The following is a 19403-nucleotide window of genomic DNA, read 5'->3' as shown; positions in this document are numbered from 1 at the left end:
CAAGAAAGTTTGGAAAAATAATACTTCGTTTCACCTAATGTTAAAGTTATACTGTAGATCGGACTGCAAGAGCTGAACTCATTTTAACATTGAATAAATTATTTCGTTAAATATCAAACCTAATCTAATAGTAATAACTGCTCTGGACACTGAATGTTTGCACTGAAGGAAATTCATTGATTTTCATAGGCAAGTTTTCCAAGATTTTTGTAACTGTTTGCTAGACTACACACCCTAAATTTAATACTTTTCACATCATGCACTGCATCTCCTGCTACAGAGAAGGAGATTTTTGAGCATTCCTGTGATATAAATCATGGACTGTATACAAACTAAAATACATACATACGTTATATATATATATGATTTTTTTTTAATATGAATTTCTGTTTTCAGAAAGGCAGCAGTTGAATCTCATCACAAGAACAGATGGTTGGAAGAGATTCTAGACCACAGTTTGGTACACCTACAGGCCTTTCTGCTTGATTTCTCATTCTGGAAGTAACACCTTTTATAAGATGTATAATGAGCTACCCAAATAAGGGATTTTTGTTTCCATGGAAATTTGCATATTCTGCATCTGGGAGAGAAGGGGTATTCAAAAAGAAACCAGGTTTTTTTTTAACTACCTGAAAACTGAAGTGTCCCTCAGATTATTTGTCATTAATACATTTCTGGGATCATAGCAGATGCTGACTGCAAAGGATTAAAGGCCAAGATAGAAATGACAAGAACATCAATTTCTTTCCACAGCTGGTAAGGACTGTAGTGCTTACAGCTCTTGTACATCATCTGTCTGGCACAGGAGGCTCAGGGTTTCCAAGATACCTCATCAATTGATTCACAACACACAGAGAATATCTATGTTCCTCCTACTATATAAACTAAAATAATCTAAAGAAAATATTTGTTGAAAAAAGACATGCATTTGAAAGTAACACTCATGTTTTGTTGTATAGGTACCTGGCAGACACATTTGTCGTGAAGGAAACACATTCATTAACAAATGTCAGTGGTGTTGTTCCAGTGATGTCTTCCCATTGGGCAGGGGTGGTTCCTCCTGAAATTAGATATTTAAAAAAAAAATTAAAACCAAGCAAGTCTGCAACTTTCTTGCTTCTAAGAAATATTTTACATTCTTCTGAGTTTTTAATCACTATGAAATCAATAATAATCCCAGACATGCCTTCTCCTTAGGTCCACATTATTCCACTAATTCTAGTAGGATTGTATGGGTTTCCCCTGAGAAAACAAAGCGCCCAAATGATTTTCAAATGATGACTCCTGTACACAGCTCCAGAAACATTAGAAGAGGCTAGAGTTCTGGGGTGAGAGATGTAATTTATTAGAAATTACTTTTGTTCATCCTAGATTATTCACATATGTGGGGCAAATTTGGCCCAGATATAGTGCTGTTAAACCTACACTGTTACACTTGGGAAACAGTAATAATGTTACTAATAGTGACACCTACAATTTATGATTTCTATAATCTACTTCTTTTTCAAATAATTTGAAGACTCAGGTCTGATACGTACATAACTAAGAAATTTCTTTTGCACATTACTGTGAAAACCTGTGAAACAATCTGTGTCTGACAAGCTCCCTGGAAGATCCTGCAGTTGAAATGTGCACCTCCGTATGGTGCTGTACAATAGACAGCCTTCCAGATTCCTATCAGACCATTAACTGTTTCAACCCTCTTTGTCACAGACACTGCCAGCTTCCTATTTGGCCTATGCAGCTGAAAACGTGGGCACAATCTTTCACCCTGCAGCTGTGTTTTGAAGTTCTTCAATGAATGTCCCTGCCTCACACCTTTTGGTGAAGAATGTCCTGTTGGTTTCCAGTTACTTTAAAATCACTGAGCTCACAGAAAACAGAAATAGAATTGTTTACTTCTAACAGCAGTTACAAATGAATAACTAAAGGAAAAACTATGCATAATCAGGGCTAAATCAGAATATGTGTTTGTCCCTCCTCTCGTATTCAGCTGACTTGTTAGATATCCATTTGACCATGTAGCACAGTCTTTATGCAAACGTTAAACCAAGTTGTTACCTGTAAAGGAATACTAGTGTTTAGGAAATACCTCCTTTCTCCTTTTGGTGAAGCATTCTTGGAACCAATTTCCCTTTTGAACTTTTCTAGAGGATACTTGCAGATTTACTGTCCCTCCAAAAACTTATTCAAATTCCTCTTTATAGAGGAGACCATTCTTCTTTATTTAAATAAATATTGTTTCACTCTCTTGGAAATGCAAATACTACTTTGTTGACCAGATGTTGTTTCTGGTATTTCAGCAGCTACCTAACACCTCTGTATGAAGAAATTGTAAAAGCACCTGTTCTCAGGAATGACTCATCGGCACACCTCAGTGTGTACTGCATCTTACATAGGGTTGGTATTTGAAATAGTTTTGAAAATTAAGAAAGATGCTAACTTCTAAACAGAATAAATGCATGCAGCTCATTTCTGCCTCTTAACTGAGATGCTAATCACGTTGGAGTTATAGCAACTATAAAGTGTTTAACTTCAGTATTTTCCTCTGAAGTGTACAGCAACGTTATGTCTGTACTACACTTACTCTGCTAGGCAGAGGTATGTGGGTTCTCAAAAAACAACTGTAAGGAAAATGCAAACAAAACCAAACCCAAGGTTTATGATTACATTACACATCTCTTGTTAGTCCAAATAACAAATGTTATTTCTGCTATAAAATAATTGTTTGGAAAGTAGTTTATTTTCACAGCCTCTCATCCCAGTCAGGTTTTCACCAAGCTTTCCACTGTATAATCAGTTTAACATATTCAGCCCACGATGACTGACAATTTCAAGATGCACATAAAAAGCTCTAGTATTTGCATCCTACCTGTTATGCTGCATAGTAACCTTAAAGTGGGTGTGTCGCCTCCATAACCATTCATGATCCCATCACTGGAGGCCTTGGGGACAGGAATCGTCATCGTGATGGGTTTATGGAACTTCCTTCTCCGCGGCTCCAGTGTGACTATAGGACTGAAGGTAGCCTTGTTGCCTAAAATCTTCTTTGTCAGTTCAGTGTGCATAGGCTGAGCCTTTCCAAAGCAAAAGACAGTAACAGAATAGTTACTTGAAAACAGTTTAATGAGTAAGAACTGTGTCTGTATATGGCCACAAAACCCTTATGTTTTTACACTAAATGGCACAATTTCCCCTGAAAATCTGCAGACAGAAGACCTGACTGCCAGTAAGAAGGGGTGACCTCCCTTCTTCAACTTTTCCACACCTTCCTCCTCTTCCTATCACCTTTCTTGGTGCTTGTCAGACCCTTTAGAGCATTAATTTAATTCAGTTAACCAGTAGTAAATTATTCCCTTGCCACCTTTTTTTTTTCAGAACAAGATCTGAGCTATTTTAGTAAGCTATTCAGTGATTCACAGGGGATTTCAACAAGCACAGTGTCCTGGCCAAGGTAAACTCTGCATGCATGCAGCAAGAGGAGGGGATGGAGGCAGAGGAAAGGCTTCCCCCTCTTTCAGTAGTGAACTGTTAGGCTGGTTTACTTCACGCTGAGAATCTGTACATTTGACCTAGTTATTACAGCACTTTGTACATCTGTGATGACTTTAATAAACAGTATTTAAGAAATTGTTCTATGACCTACACTAATATCATCATCATCACCAAAATTATGTGCTTTTCCCAAGATCATACAGACAGTTAACAGACAGGAACCTGAATTAACTGGAATACTCAAAGGTTTACAACTTGGCTTTGACTTGTGCATGGATTTTTTTTTAATTATTTTTATTAGAAGCATTCTAGACAACAACATACAACACGATAAGCTGAATATGCTGGTTCTCCATTCAAAGAAGGTGATTTTACAGTTAAAAAAAAAAAGTTTCATTGTACCTGGAGGCCAACGCGAATTCGTTTGGTTAGAGCCCCTTCTGGGAAGACTGCCTGTACTTGTGGCACAACAGTGCTGCTCAGCACACCTCCCTCAGGTCCAATAAGGTTACTGTCCTGTTTGATCCGGGATACCACTGCAAAGTACTGAGGGAAATCTCGGGTGATGATGCGGCAGATACGTTTCTTCTCAAGTTCCTCTGGAGTGTCAAGTACTGAGGCCAAAAGAGAAGATGGTCAGAAGAAAAGAATTTCGTAGAAACAATAAGGTGAACTTCAAAACACATTCAAGATTTTCACAGTTTAACTGCATCTTAGAAAAGTACTTTTTCTAGAAATCAAAGGGGGAAAGGAAACATACCCTCTTATTTTAAGTTCAGCTAAAACAAGAAAGCAACAGACAGAGCAACTAACTGAAGGGAGCTTAAGACAGCAAACTCGGAACATGTTGACAACATCCCCAAAATCAGCAGGCAAACAAGCAAAGGGTCCAAGTCCCTTTCTACTTCACATGTTTACACTATGGGCCAGAGTAAGACCAAGGAAACTAAACTCCAAATCAAGTGTGAAAGTATGACTTCAGCTTGAAGTGTGTGAGATGGCTTGTTTACTTTTGGGGCTTTTTTTTTTAAAAAAGACATCAGAATTAATAACAAATTCTGCAGATCCTAGACAGACCAAAGCCATTCTGTTCTCTCAGAAAGCAAAAGTACCCATGACTGACATTTCCTCCCACACACGTAGCTGCTTGGAAAGGATTAGTATGATAATTGCCTTGTTTTGGAAAGATGTTTGCTTTTCGTTTTCATTTAACGCTATGAAAAGGGGCCATAGAAAACAGCATCTATTCTCAACTTTGTGATGGCAGATTTTGTTTTGTCCCACTGCTTCACCAGACCATGCACGGGAAGTAAGCACAAGCACACAGTGCTTTCTCCTGGCTCCTGTACTGAGAATATGATTCTACACCAGAGTGACTGAAATGAAGTATCTGGAGAACGTAATGTCAGAAATTCTAGGGCAGACCAAACATGAGGCACTAAATAGAATAAATGGTAAAAAGTTATTATCCCCCAGTTACAGAAGTAATGCAGGAGCAGACGGAAGAAAAAAAAAAAAAGTCACACTGGATACCTTCATCCATCCCATTCAAGATTTCATTCAGTTCATCCTCAGTGTATTCACAGAAATGCTCCTTCCAGCTGTCCCCATTCTCACTGCGCAGGATCACCAGCTCTCTCTCTTTCCCACGCAGAGCAGCAAAATGGGGAATCTCCACAATCACAGGCCTGGCACAGCAACACAGCGCATTAAATGCACATGGGAGAGAGGAAGAAACAGGATTAACAGCAACTCTACTCAGTCTGTTACAAAGTGACCTGGAATTCTACCTATTTTGCTAGAATACTTTGGCATAATCCTAAACTAGTAGGTCGCTAACACATATTAGATTTTTACAGGGACTCAGTAAATGCTGAAGGACAGATCAAAAAGTGCATTCACCTCTTTCCACAGTGTGAATGATATTTAGTAAGATAATAGTGCTTAGCCAGAAATTTGGTAATTGTTTTGCAAATTCATAAAGAACTCTTGCTCATTTTAGTTGTCACTACTGTCTGGGTTAATCTGTGCAACTTCATTTCAAAGAGAATCTACTGTAACATATATGAATATTGGGACAAATTCTGATCTCATGTATACTAGTGCAAATCAGAATAATTTCATTACAATCAGTGGGCAATTGTGTCCTGTGCCAATTTTACTTGATTGTAATTCCATACATTCCAATGAATTTATTCCTGATTTACACTCTGGGAGAGATAAAGGAGGTCTGAGGAGATCATCTGGCTTTCTATTTCAGTATAGGAGATAAGAATTTGCCTTGTTGCCTTACAAGCAGATGTCAATATATGTATCAGTGTATGTGTCCATATATATATACACACACATATACAACACGTGTACATATATCTATATTTATATATACATATACATACATACTCTTAGAAATAAGAGAGAAAATACAAATATATTTGTATATACACTTCTCTAATTAGATGACTCACACAGGTTACCATGTACATAGTAAATGCCATGTGTTCTATTATACTGGTGGTATCCAACATGTAACATATTGATTAATCAGTCCTTGATACAAAAAACATCTTAAAATTTACAGTAGATTCCTTTTTTCTTTGTCCCAATCCAGGTTGCTTTGCTACAGACATCAAGCACATAACTAGGAAGATTTCATGCCAAAACAAAAATGAAGGCCACAGTACTTGAAGAAAAAGATACAGACATACCACCAAAACAAAACCACATACCACAAGGGTTGAAAAATGGTCCACTAAGGGTTAGGTATACAGAATTTCAAATGATAGAAAGGGACAATATCATGGGCATAATGACATAAAAAAATCATATTGCAGAAGGAGGAGAAGAATGGGGAGGTCAGCATCCATCAATTTGTTTCAAGTCTCTCCTACCCAAGGAATTTGGTCCCAGGAGGCCCCAGCTGAAGGATTCGGCTGACCAAGCTTTCTCCCTCATTAAGTGGGGGAGGAGCCGTAGGCAGATGAAGTTTACTGAGTACATCCAAAGCAGCAGTGAAAGAAAGAACATAAATAAACTTTATGTATTTTTTGTGCCAGAACGCCAGTGCCACTGTCTGGTCCACAGAGTGGAATTAGGCTGTACACTGAATAAGGTTCCGTCCTAGCGATGACAATTTGGTGATCAAAATCAGTAAAATTAGTTTCATTAATTTAGGATCTTTTCTTGCTTATGGGAAGACAATGGGAGTTTTGGCAGTGAATCCAATGGGAACAGGATTTGGACCTTAGAATGCATCTCTGCAAACAGTACAGTAATTTACTGATTTCACTGCCAGTACAACACCTAGAATAACGCTTGCAGGAAGGGCACGAAGATCTGAGAATGAATAAAACTGTGCTATATCCTGGTCTTTCAGGTGAAACATTCTCATTAGATAGAGAAACCATTAAAAAGAAAATGGGAGACATACTTAAGGTCAATTTGTGTGTGACAAAGATAACGGGAAGACTGAATGTGACAGCACAATATTTCTTCTGCTCTTTAGATTTCTTTCTGCTTCTTTATAAGAGTGACCGAGATGTGAAAAGAGTAAGTGGTACAAAGCATCTGAGTAGCCAGCTTGTTTGCTGTTACGTGTGATATTAAGAGGTATCCTGTCTGTCAAAAGGAATGGTTGGCTTTCTCTTAGCATCACATTCACAGCATTGCAGAACTGCTCTTGCTTTTTTACCAGATTTGAGCAACAGTGAAGTAGCCAAAACATGTCTGGGGTACATTCTCCTTTCACACTCCATAGAAAATCAGTGGACAGTTAAAAACTACCAATCAGCTTCTTTCTCTCCCTAAACTCAATCTTTAAGAAAAAGCACTGAGGAAGATAGTGGCTCTGATGACTGCCTGTTATAATAGGATTTTAAAGGAACTGATTTGTTTTGAAATGGATTTAAACTACTGCTATTTACAGAGTCACTTTTTTTTATAATTTCTGAATGAAGCTATTTATTGTAGTAGAAGGGGTTCCTTCAATCATCCACTTCTGGATGCCACAGTTGATAAGGAGAACAGTTGGCAAAACAAATTTAAAAGAAGTCTGGATAACTGCTGCTTTCAGCTGAAAATTGCTAAAACAAGTTCAGCAGCAGACACAAATCTGATCTTTCTATGGGGTTTGCAGCATTGGACAAAAGAAATGGCCAAAAAATTCCAGGGTTGTCCTATTGCTTAATTTAGCAATTTCAACCCCAGAAAAAGCAAAGGCACTGTGCTTCCCTGATGGTCCAAATTACTGATAACGCAACACCAGTCTCTAAAATAAGCAGCTGTAACTTGTGTGGTGTATGTAGCAGGCTGAACATTTGGGCTTTAGATCAGTGCTGTGCTATTCATGCCTTATACACAGATCATTTAAATATAGCATGAATTGCCTTTTCTGGCTGCAGAGGGGTCTTTTCCCTATATCCCTTTTCACTATAATATCACAACACTGAGTAATAGTTATATCCAAGGAAGCACATTAGTCTTGGTACTAGTGGTTAAAATATCCCTTTTCAAAGGAAAAAGCGTAAATGTTTTGTGAATTGTTAACTAACAGCTGATTTGTATTTCACATGACCAGTCTGCTACCGTATGTTACTAACATCTTTTTCTGTTCAAGTCTTGAAAAAGGAACCATTTCAGCGCAACTTGCAAACAGACGGAAATAGCCTGAGCGTTCTCCTTCAGGCCATATGGCACCCCTTACCCAAGAAACTGAGCACCAGAAGGTCCAACTTCAATCAGGCGGCTGGCCAGACCTTCTCCTTCCACCATAGGAGGCATGGTGGCCAGTCTGTGGCGTTTCACCAACCGGCAAGTCACTCGCGTTGGAGCAGTGCATTTCCGCGGGGGAATAATGATTCGTAGTCCATTATGTCTGCAACCTCTCATGGCACCCCCACGAGCATCCACCATGAAACTAACTAGGAAGCTGAAAATCAGGAAAAAAATAAATTAGATACAAAACATATCAAGATTCCTTTGGTTATGTTCCACATACGTAACTACGTATGTAAATAAAATTCTTTCTCAAGATGTACAATTAGAAAAAGCCTTTCTCCCATGTGAAGCACCAAATCATGCTAAGATCATTTATTAATTAAACTGACAACTACTATCTAAGAGTTCTTCGCAGAAAGTCTTATTTTACGGTGCTGCTGCTGTTAAAAATACCAGCAGTCACTAATAAATGTGAGCATGTGTACGTACCTATTAGAGACAAAGTCAAGTACAAATATCACTACTCTGTACCTGCAAGCATCTATATTGTAAAGTTGGCACTCTTTAAATACTTTACAAGCAAATCATCTTATTGAAGGAAATTACTTATGACTCAAGAATATAAAGCCAATTCTGATTAGAGGCATTGTTGGGGTTTTTTTAGGTTATCTATATGATTTTCTAGTTATTTGAGATACTATTATTTCTAACAAAAAATTGTTTGGATTAAAAATAATCAAATTTCATTCTGACGTTTGTGGATACAATTTGTAATACATCAATAGAGCTAGCACCTATTTATATAAAAAACCCAACATGTTATTGTTTGAAGACAAATTTTGGATTTCGGTGAGATGACAATAGCTACAGTCACTGTATAAAAGGTTTCTTTATGGATTTTAGGTTTTCTTTGTTGCTTTGCACAGCAATACAATGTCCCAGTGGAAAACTTACAGATGCAGAATGACATCTACAGGGGAGCCCTCTTCTAGCACAAGGTAAACTATCTTATTTATTTCTTTCAAAGGGAGAAAAACGTTTCATGGAATTTCTTTTATGCTGAATTTTTTATAGTTCCATGTATAACCAACAGGTAGATTTTGACAGATTTGTTACAAAGATTGGGGACGTTCTTGGGAAAGGTGTAGAACTGCTTCCATTTTTTTTTACTGGTTTATGACTTAGGATCATGCCTGATGTGGGATGGGAATGTCAGGTTGCTGGAAGTGAAAATAAGCGTAGATGAGACAGAACGGTATCAGGCCTACTTCTAGCCACTAAAATAGAATCATCACATGGGGAGTCGCAGAAATGCTACTGAAGGACCTGCAATAGAGAAAAGCCCTTATAACATGAGTAACAAATACAGGTATTTTTCCACTGTCCCCTTGACCGTTCTGTGCAACAAACATTGCATCCATTCATTGTCCACACAGCTACAAGTAATTCCACATGCTGTAAAAACACAACACTCAACACACCGTGCAAGTCAGAAAAATGGATGATGGAAAGGAGCCACAAGCGCCAGTCAGAAGCACACCATGCACCACGGATGCCAGTCTTTCTCACACATGCAGTCTCCTATTCTACTGCCATTCATATACCTCTAGGTTTTGTTTAGTGTAAAAGTCTGGGTAGTACAACCATTATCTCATTCCTTAGAGGTTGGTGTTTCTGTGGTTTTAACAAGGGGGAAAAAAAGAAAATGAAAACATTTTACAGCTTTGATTCTCTGGGGATTGATTTAGAAAAATGGGAGCTTCCTTCATAAAATACATACTTTATACATTTTAAAGCACAGATGAAAGAAGAGCTTAAGAGATACTAAATGCTCAATTGTTGCAATAATGCTCTATGGCTTGCATTGCAATTTTCCTTTAACTGTATGAAGTAGTGTTATCAAAGTGGTTCTGAATTATGTTTCAGAGAATCACTCCAAGTCTCCATCATAATGGGTGCATTAGAGATAGTTAATAACACTGAGTGCTGGAAGAAGAGTTTCATATTTTGATGCTAATACTACGAGCAGCAGAAACACTACCCCCACAATTACCAGAAGTTAATGAGTGCACTTACTGAATGAAGTTAGCATTCACATTTTTCACTGTGTAAGCTGTCATGAATACCATTTTTAGGACTCAATTATTTTCATTATTGATGTAATACTCAAGATTGTATACTTTTACAACAGGATCACCTTCTTTCACTGTCTATCACTGAAATATTAGTGCTAGATCATCTGGCTGTCTTATGTCCTCCTTAGCTTATCTCTCCATGTGTCTCAGCAATGCCAAAAACACTGTTAAGTGCTAGAAGAATGCACACACACAAAAGGTAAGGGTCCAAATCAAATAATCTCGCTTTTGTCCATAATAACGTGTTCTGTTCCTTTTAATATGGTGCTCTTTCTCCATATAGTAATTCCTTCCAGGCTAACTAAAAAGATAAGCAGGGTGCTGAAATAGTAGCGCCTTCTCATACAGCACAAGCTACCCAATTAAGATAACTAGCTTGTGGTGCAGAACCAATACAAAAGCTGAAGAAGCAGGAGTAGCCTTTGATTTTGACCAGCTGTAACAAACATATCTCACCTCAAACACAGGGTCATAGCCCTGTGTTCCCACACCTGCAAAACCTGGGATCTCATACAGATCAATTAAAAATTGAGTGTGGCATTTGTCTCTAGTAAGCACTCAAGAGGCAAAAGGATAACTGTGTATGTTCAGGCCTTGAAGTTGCAACTCCTTCTTTCAGTTTAAGTTTACTGGGTCACAGCAAGGTCTGTCAGTGAATCTATCACAAGGTCTATCGTCAGCTATCACTGAAACCAACTGTTGCTCCAAAGAGTGGAAAAACAGGCAAAGGTAAGTATCATTGGAAGGTGGACACAAAGATAACAATGGCCAGGATAAAAACAGTAGGACATTGTTATTATTATTCACTGTAGAAACAGCTGTTTCTATCATAAAGATGATCTAACATATTTACTAAATAACAAGACACTATCTGGCAAACAGGAGCATTCATCACAGTATACACCAAAAAATAGATTTGTGCCATATTATTGAAACAGATCTCCAGGTGAAATGGGCGAGTCCTGAAGGGTTCTGTGACTCCTGGATGAGTCTGAAAGCACCTAAGAGGCTGCAGATACCCTTCAACTGCTGGACAGCAAATTCAGGCAAAAATAGAATAGTATGAGGCCAGCATAAAAAGATTAGTGCTAAATATCACTCTAAATACGGAGGAATCAGTTCACAAAAATAGCTATATACTACTATAAAATTTCCAGAAAACAAATTCTGGAGAACTAGCATGAATACACTGCAAAAGAAAGAAACCGAAGGGGAAAATTCCTTAGCTCCAGAGACGTGGCATAAAAGCCTGAAAGGATAGTACACTGATTTGAAGAGCTGACACAGAATGTAAAAATACGTTCTTTTTCACCATACCACCCTGTTTCCTTCCCAGCCTTTTGCCACATTCATTTTTTCATCCACCTGTTTAATCCAATTTCTTTTCAACTCCTTTTTTTTTAAATCCACACATTTAATATAATTATGGATATGCAATGAAGTCAAGCAAATAATTCATAACAAAACATTTTCTGAATCACAGAAGCCTCTTTTTCAGCCTATCTGCTACATAAGAGGGCATCTAGATGGTGATATTACTGTTCCAGGACTGGAAAAGCTTTGCCCTTTTGAAGGACTGTGTATATCAATATACAAATAATTTATATGAAACTAACGCATGACATAAAACATGCTTTCTAAAATGTGCATTTAAGAAAGTGAAAAAATTGTATGACTAATATAAAGGAAATATAAAATGCAAATTAATTATTTTGTTGCCCAAGCACACACACATTATTTTTCCTCTCCCTAACGTTTCTTTTACCACATGTTGTTAAGTGACAAGACTGAGATAGGAAGAGATTGTACTCAAATGAACAAACAAAACTAGAAGAAATAATTGGCAGATTAAGCCATCACTCTGGGAAGTGGTACCTTTTAATTATAAATGCCCATGGTCAGAAAGAAAATAATATATATATAATACTAGCATATGAATAACCCTAACATCACAAAGCTTAGGTGCAGGGGTCCTTCTCTGATTGCACGCAGAGTGTGCTTTGCTTTACCATCCCTGAGGGGTACCCATTCAATCTTTGCATCGGTCTTCCCTGTTCTGACTTAAAACTTTGAAAGATCCTCCTTCTGTGAAGGGCACTGGTCGCCTTCTGCTCATCCTAACTGGACGATGCAAAAAGTGATTTTTGGCTAAGCAGGAAACTCAGAGCTTACTCCATGTTCCAACTGCAGGGAGCATTACCAACCATCTACATGCGGCAGGTACAGAGAATGAAAAGGAGAGGGCTCTTTAAAGGGTAACACAAATGGCTATGAAGAGGTCAAGAGGGGAAAAAAAAAAGAAAAAATTGTTAATAAAAAGGATTAAAGGAATCAGAAAGCTCTTACAGGTTATCACTAGAAGAAGAAAGGAGGCATCCTAAAAAAATTAGGCTGATAAGTATTCCTTACATGCTTCTATGATAATTTATTATATTATTAAAAATTAAAATGTAAAAAAAAAAAACAAAAACCAAAATAACCTATAGGAACTTCATGTGGCTATCATAGCTACAATTCTCAGAAGGGGTTAAAAATGGCATAATAGGGGAAGGAAAACCTTAACAGGGACTAACTATGGTTAGGAGAAATGAGATAAAACTGAGGAAAGGGAAAACTATAAATAGAAGAAAACTTTGGACAGCTGATAAGCAGGAAAACATTCCTGTGAGCCATTTAAAACAAAGGTGGCCAAAATAAGCAAACTGATTGATCAAGCAGTGCATCAAAATTACATGTACTTTCCATCAGCAAAAGTCTATTTCAGAATATGTTTTAAATGTCCTTCCAATAACAACTATATACGCTATATCCTTTAGCACTGACTTCAGTTTACCTTGGCAACCCATGGCAAGAACTTAAACTTCAATTAAGTGATGATTCAAAATCAAAGCAGATAACAGATTAAAGCAGCAAAGTCAAAATTTGTATGTCAAGGGTGACTAGGCCAACAATGAGATGATCTTTCTCAGTACTAAGACACCCTTTAAGAAAGTTTCATTTTTTGCCAGTTTTAAAGGGTCAGTTAGAAATGATGCATGACACAGACATGGGACCCTGACAGTCTTGCAGATTGGATCGATACTGAGTGTTCCTGAGATTTAGCAAGGTGGTAATAGCTAAATCAATGAAACAAATTAGGTTTTGGGATATCACTGTCTTCTGTCTTTTAAAGAGAATGAAGGGGAAATCAGGATATTTTTTAAAGAAAAATGAAAAAACAAAAGTAATTCTTTTCAAGGAATAACTTATAGACTGCAGGGGGGTCTACATGCTTTGTTAAACAAGCTTATCCGTTAGATCAAGCATCATCCATTCTCCTCTAATTTAGCAATACTTACTCATAAATTAGAGAGGCCGTTTCATTCTCTTTTATTTTAGAGCAATTAAAAACTAAATACTTGCCATATGAAAGGTAACTATCAAATAACATTGGCTACAGCATCCTTCTGGTGGAGGACATACACAAAAGGCCCCTAAATCTTTCAGGCTGTTTCCATCCATGCCTTCTACAGAGAGGAGAGCAAACAGCAGTGGGTTTTCTATTGGCTCCACTTGAAGAAAACACAGACAATATATATGCATTGGATTTATCCACCCTACAAGGACAAAAAGTTGTGGTGTATTTTCATTAAATATTTGTATTTCAGATCTGAGCCTCAGTTATTCCCTTTGCTGACTTTATTCATATGGAATTAACTTGGTTTTATTCTGTATCTATGCTCATTTGAAAGGATGAGCAAATAAAATAAAAAATGGATGTGTCAACACTGGGGGGGTGAAAGAAGATACTTAGTGTGTGATTTGTGAAGAATCACTGTTGTGTAAATAACTTTGTAGAAGAGTCACAGTTTCAGGGGGCTGTGAATGCAAGCACGTTGGCACTCAAACGCACTTTTCTGCAGAACCATTTGAAGAGCCATGCAAACCTAGCATTGTGAAGTGTCTTTCTAGAACAGGCAATAGTTCTTTGAACACACAAACCAGAATAGGCAAAATCAATAACACCACCACTTTCATACACTCAGGTCAGGTATTCTTTCAAACTAGCTAGGCAGGCACACATGCTCTCATCAGGTAGCAGGAAACAATAAAAAGCTCTAACTAGAACACATCCATTGTAGACGCATTTAAGAACTTTTCTGTGTACATTATCTTAATTTTCAGAAGAAACTGGGAAACAAGGAGATAGCAGCATTCAGTGTTAGTCGCAGTGTGACGAAGCAGAAACAAACAATCAGGGTGCTTCAGCCATTGTAAAGTGTTCAGCAGGAGAAGGAAAACTGATAGAGAGTCTGAAATTAAGAAAAAAGTCCTTGATCCAGCTCCTGCTGAAGTCAACAGCAAGTCATTCAACTACCTCAGTGTGCTTTCCCTCAGGCTGCAACTGTGCCATACATAAAGAAGGCAAAATAGACATTCCAGGAGGACAAAAAACATGATCCTACACAGGAAACCACTACAGTACTAACTTATGGTAACATTCTCTTTGCTGCGTTAGTCAACTACAGAGAGACTAAGTGACATGACCTAAAAATATGGACCGTAGTTTGGGGTTTTATTTAGCCATTAAATAATTTTGCACAGCTGAATATTTACAAAGATTTTCACCTTTCTACAGTTATGTTAAAGGAGATGAAGAGGTACTGTGCCAATAAACAGCTTGCCAAGTGAAGATAATCACCTTTGGGAAGGTACCACTTCAGGTGTTCTGTGCAGGATGCAATCTGCCAGTGATTCAACCAGTGATTAACAGAGGTCACACAAAAAATGCATGTGGCATGAAAAATTAAATATACTGGGTCTGTGCTTTTATTCTATTAGTTCCATTATGGTGGCACAATTTGGAAAATATGGCCTAAGGAGTGGCTCTGCAATTTTCTTTATATAGACAAGTGAGATAAAAGGCCCACTTTGTAATGTAACAGTTGAAACTAAACCTATCTACAGTGGTTTGTGGTGGATTATTTGTGGTTTGTTTTTTTTTTTTTTTTTTTCTTCCTTTTAATAATATTAAACCATGCCACCAACAGAGAAAATGTATTGTTAGTTAAATCAATGGTCAAAACAATCTCGGAATGTATAAGGAGCTTTGTTAAGATTTTTTGCAGTGGACTTACTATGTGTGCAGTATTCTTTTCTTATAGAGGACATAGTAGATGAGAGAAAGTGAACACTTACTGTATAAGAAGAGAAATAGAACCATGTGTAACTCCTACTGCTAGTCAGAGTAGATTTTTTTCGCTCTTGCCTAACGTGCACTATCAAAACACTAAAGCATCCTGAAGTGAGGTAAGAAGGAGGATAAATAGGGTGGGTGAGAAGTACAATGTATTAAAGAAAGAAATTATGCAGAAGTTCACCTGCTGTTGTCATGATCAAGACATGGAGAAGAGCATCTGCAATAGAATAGATGATTTAACATCAAAAAGGAAAAGAAAGGGGAAAAAAGAATGAGTTAAATGAAATACTGAAAAATTGGAAAAATGAAACAGATTTCTAAATTAAACACATGAACATATACATATATATGCATATTCATTACATGTGAGAGGGTAGGAGTGAGCATGGAAAAATAAGCCTACAAAAACACCCTTGGTTACAAACGGTTACTACTACTACAGCAGTAAAGCTAGAGTGATCTGGTTTCTCTACATACATTCTTAAACTGGAAGTCAGATACCTAAAATGTAAATTAGATTGTGAGTAAATCTCTCAGAACCAGATTAGGGGAAATGCTGCTTGGTTAAGGTATCCACATCTAAAATTTGGACCATGGTATATCACAGGGTAAGGTAACTAAGGTAATTCCAGCCAGTTTCTGATAACACAATAAATCATTATTTTCTTTTCTTCCATTTCCTATCAATACATTCTGTCCTCCACTTTCTTCCATTTCAACATGTTTCTTGTCCTCCTTTTGTTCTGCACTACAGAATGACAAATTTCACTTTCAGTTTGACCTGTTTAGGCTTTTAGTAACATGTCACACGCCCAGTTAGTTTTCTGATGTCGCTTTTTACTATATATCGCCATTGCCACTTGCTTCCACTGACATGAACAGCAATTTGCTATTAATGAAACACACCTGCTGTTTTTCCTTATTGTAACCTTCTGAATAAAGGTCATAAAGGCTACAGTATAATTTGAAATCATTTAGACTTTCAGATTTTAGAAATGACTATCAGCTGGTCGCTGCCAGGTCCTGTTTCCATAACTATTTCCAGGAAATTAATCTCATATTAGGAAAAACAATATTATGGCTTCAAAATACAACACTTGAAATATATTTCGTTTACCTTGTTAGCAAGGATCCAGCCTCCTTTTTTGCAGACATGCAGCTAAGAATGATAATTCACATTATTTGTCACAGTTCGAGCTGTCCACTCCCTCATACTTCTCCCTTTTTCATTGATGGAAGCAACAACTTCCAGAAAGGTAAATTCACCAAGAATATCCCAATTGTTTAATTTTGTCAAATACAAGTACTAGTACACTTGGATCATCTATCAGTCAAATAAGGACTACTTCATCAAATTATATAAAAAAAATCAATATCTTTCATTAAATAGAAGTTTTAGTGTGAGCAAGTCAGAGTTGGAAAAACTGCAGAGCTGCTACATATCTTGCTCTAGAACACAAAAGCAAATTAATATCAAAGCATGAACACAAAGCTCCTTCCTCACAGTGCCATGCTCCTGACAATATGTCAGATTTGCCTCTCTTCTTATCTACCACACCTTTACATATTGTCAATAAAACTCTTAGAAATATAATCTATACAACTACATTGTGAAATTTTTTTTCACTGTATCACCAGAACCCAGGTAGGAAAACAACATATTTTTGCACATAATTTATACTTGAAAATCTTACAGTCAGCCTTATCTTTACCATTCACACTTAACTACTGTGGGTGATAGAGACATAAGGATACTGTCAAGCAATGTCTAAATGCTGCAAGTGAAAAGAGATCTTTCAGTTCAGTGCTTTTTGCCTTCCAACTTAATGAAAAATATATGTGTTCTTCCACAATAGGATATTGTGAGGTATGAGATTAAAATTGTGAAATGCATTTGCATTTATGTAGCCATTAGTTCTGTCTCTCATAACGCTTCAGCAAGAAATTATACATAATACCCCCTAACATTACCAGCAAAGCGATCAAACTCTATCTTATTGGATATTTAGCACCCAAACTTTCTGGAATATTTGGAGATCCTTACCCCTCCTCAATATGTATGATCAGATAGTTTTATCAGGAGAAGCAAATCTGAATTGCTGAAAGGAAGTTTAAATGCAGAAATTTATACTTTTTGCTTCAGCCAATGTATGAAACTATTCAGAAACTGTTAGCTGTGTAAAATGACCAGGAGGTGTTTATGTTGAGATTGTGAGCACCAAAAGAGTGCTACCTCTTAAGAGAGATTTTCTCGGTTTCAAAATGGCTGCCAAAGACTCTGACCAATGCTCTTTGTTTTCTTCCCTTATTGATGAAATTATCAACATATTGAAACAACAGTTACATTTGCATTTTAAATGGATGGTTAAAACATTTTTCCCTTCTGAAATTTCAGACATAGAAGTAGTTTTGGTTAGTTATGCGATAGCTGAAATATATGCCTGTGAAATTCCACACCAAGAGAACAGTTCTCTATAAATTTATCCTTTTGCTTGGGGGTGTTACACTGTGATCCACAGAAACACTTCCCTACAATGGGAGATCAGTAAGAACCCAACAATAATTTGGGGTTAGCCACTGAAGTAGTGCAGGGAGAGATCAGTGTCATTTTTTTCTGATTGCATAGAATACAAAATTAAGAACATCTGTGTCAAATAAATTACTGTCCAATACTTTGCTGATGTGTTAATTTATAAAAACACGGTCTCAGTTCAATACATTTCCAGTGCCTTGGGCAAAACCAAGGCTATACCCCTGCTTAACAATGCAATCTATCTTAACAATGTTTAGATAGGATTTCTTTTCAAACACCAAGAGTTTTCTTTCATGACAGCTACATACTACTTCAATGCGTGCACCTGGAATGTCAGCAGTGCTGCTAGCTCGTAAGAAGCTAGTAATATTGTGCGTCTGTGTATGAAGGAGGGTGTAGGTGACAAGAGGGGTATAAATGACAAATGTTGTTGTTGCAGCTAAGTGAATGCAACAATCACGCACAGAGTACTTCTCCGATTGCTTCACTTTTAAAATAAGGTCTTACGAGTGAAACTCTAGTAGTCAATGTATTTTCCTAAAAAAGAGATGCAAACGAGATGCACCCCAACAGTTTATGATAATGACTCGGACAAAGCAGAGCAAGATAAAAATCAAGTGTTGTACAGTCTTTTCCAAAGGCTGAGTAATCATTATTATAGGCTTCTTTATTACAATATTTAGTGGCAAGTTAGCTGGTATGTATAAAAAGAAGAATGTAATTTGTGTGGTGTTAAATGTCACTATTTCATACAAGGCTGCAGACAGCGTTGCTCCTATTAAAATCCAATATTATTATCCTACCACTAGCGTCCTGGTCATTCAAAAAGATCTAAATATCACTAATATTTTTTAAAAGAAAAACACAAAATGATTGCATATCCAAGAAATAAATGCCACTCTTCTAGAAAGTATTTAGTTCATCCTCTGCAATCACTGGAAAGACCTACCTTTCTGAAAGTGAAAAGTAATACATCCTTTGGAAAAAGCCTGTAATCTATTTAGGGTTAGAATAAATGACCAAAACAATTTTAAAGCTTACATATCGACATATAAATACATACATACTGTACACATTAAGTATTTTCATTTAATTTGTTAGTTTTAGAGCTCAAGAAATGCAAATCCAAACAACACTGGTCACAGCCAAATATCCTGCTACCAGTTAACCAACAAATTTCTCATATATGTCACAAATCAGTCAATTTGCAATCACAGTTATGACAATATTGTTCCTCTTCTAGACCAGGACTGCCTGTCATTCCGAATGGGACTCTAGTGTTATTTTTTGAAAGATAAGGACTGTAAGATTGTTGCAAACTCATTTGAGATTAACAAAAATATTTTCT

At 37.0% G+C, this 19403-nt stretch overlaps 1 protein-coding gene across 50 annotated transcripts in view; it reads right to left on the bottom strand.

Annotated features, from left to right (window-relative positions):
• The window catches only part of ANK2 (ankyrin 2), a 371582-nt gene that overhangs the window by 42704 nt on the left and 309475 nt on the right, over window positions 1–19403 (bottom strand). For 19 of the 50 annotated variants that reach the window (XM_074823475.1, XM_074823489.1, XM_074823498.1 and 16 more), the window contains 5 exons: window positions 8195–8419; window positions 5029–5183; window positions 3898–4109; window positions 2873–3077; window positions 964–1060 (listed from right to left, as the gene is read on the bottom strand). In XM_074823475.1, coding sequence (XP_074679576.1) covers window positions 964–1060; window positions 2873–3077; window positions 3898–4109; window positions 5029–5183; window positions 8195–8419 — 894 coding nt within the window. Of the gene's footprint in view, window positions 1–963; window positions 1061–2872; window positions 3078–3897; window positions 4110–5028; window positions 5184–6383; window positions 6483–8194; window positions 8420–15703; window positions 15740–16639; window positions 16682–19403 lie in introns of all 50 variants that reach the window. The other 31 variants (XM_074823462.1, XM_074823464.1, XM_074823465.1 and 28 more) reach the window with 4 other exon arrangements.

Source organism: Strix aluco, chromosome 4 (assembly GCF_031877795.1).
Source record: "Strix aluco isolate bStrAlu1 chromosome 4, bStrAlu1.hap1, whole genome shotgun sequence".
Lineage (NCBI taxonomy): Eukaryota > Metazoa > Chordata > Aves > Strigiformes > Strigidae > Strix > Strix aluco.
Note: the sequence above shows the minus strand (reverse complement) of the source record. Positions and strands in the feature narration are given on the sequence as shown.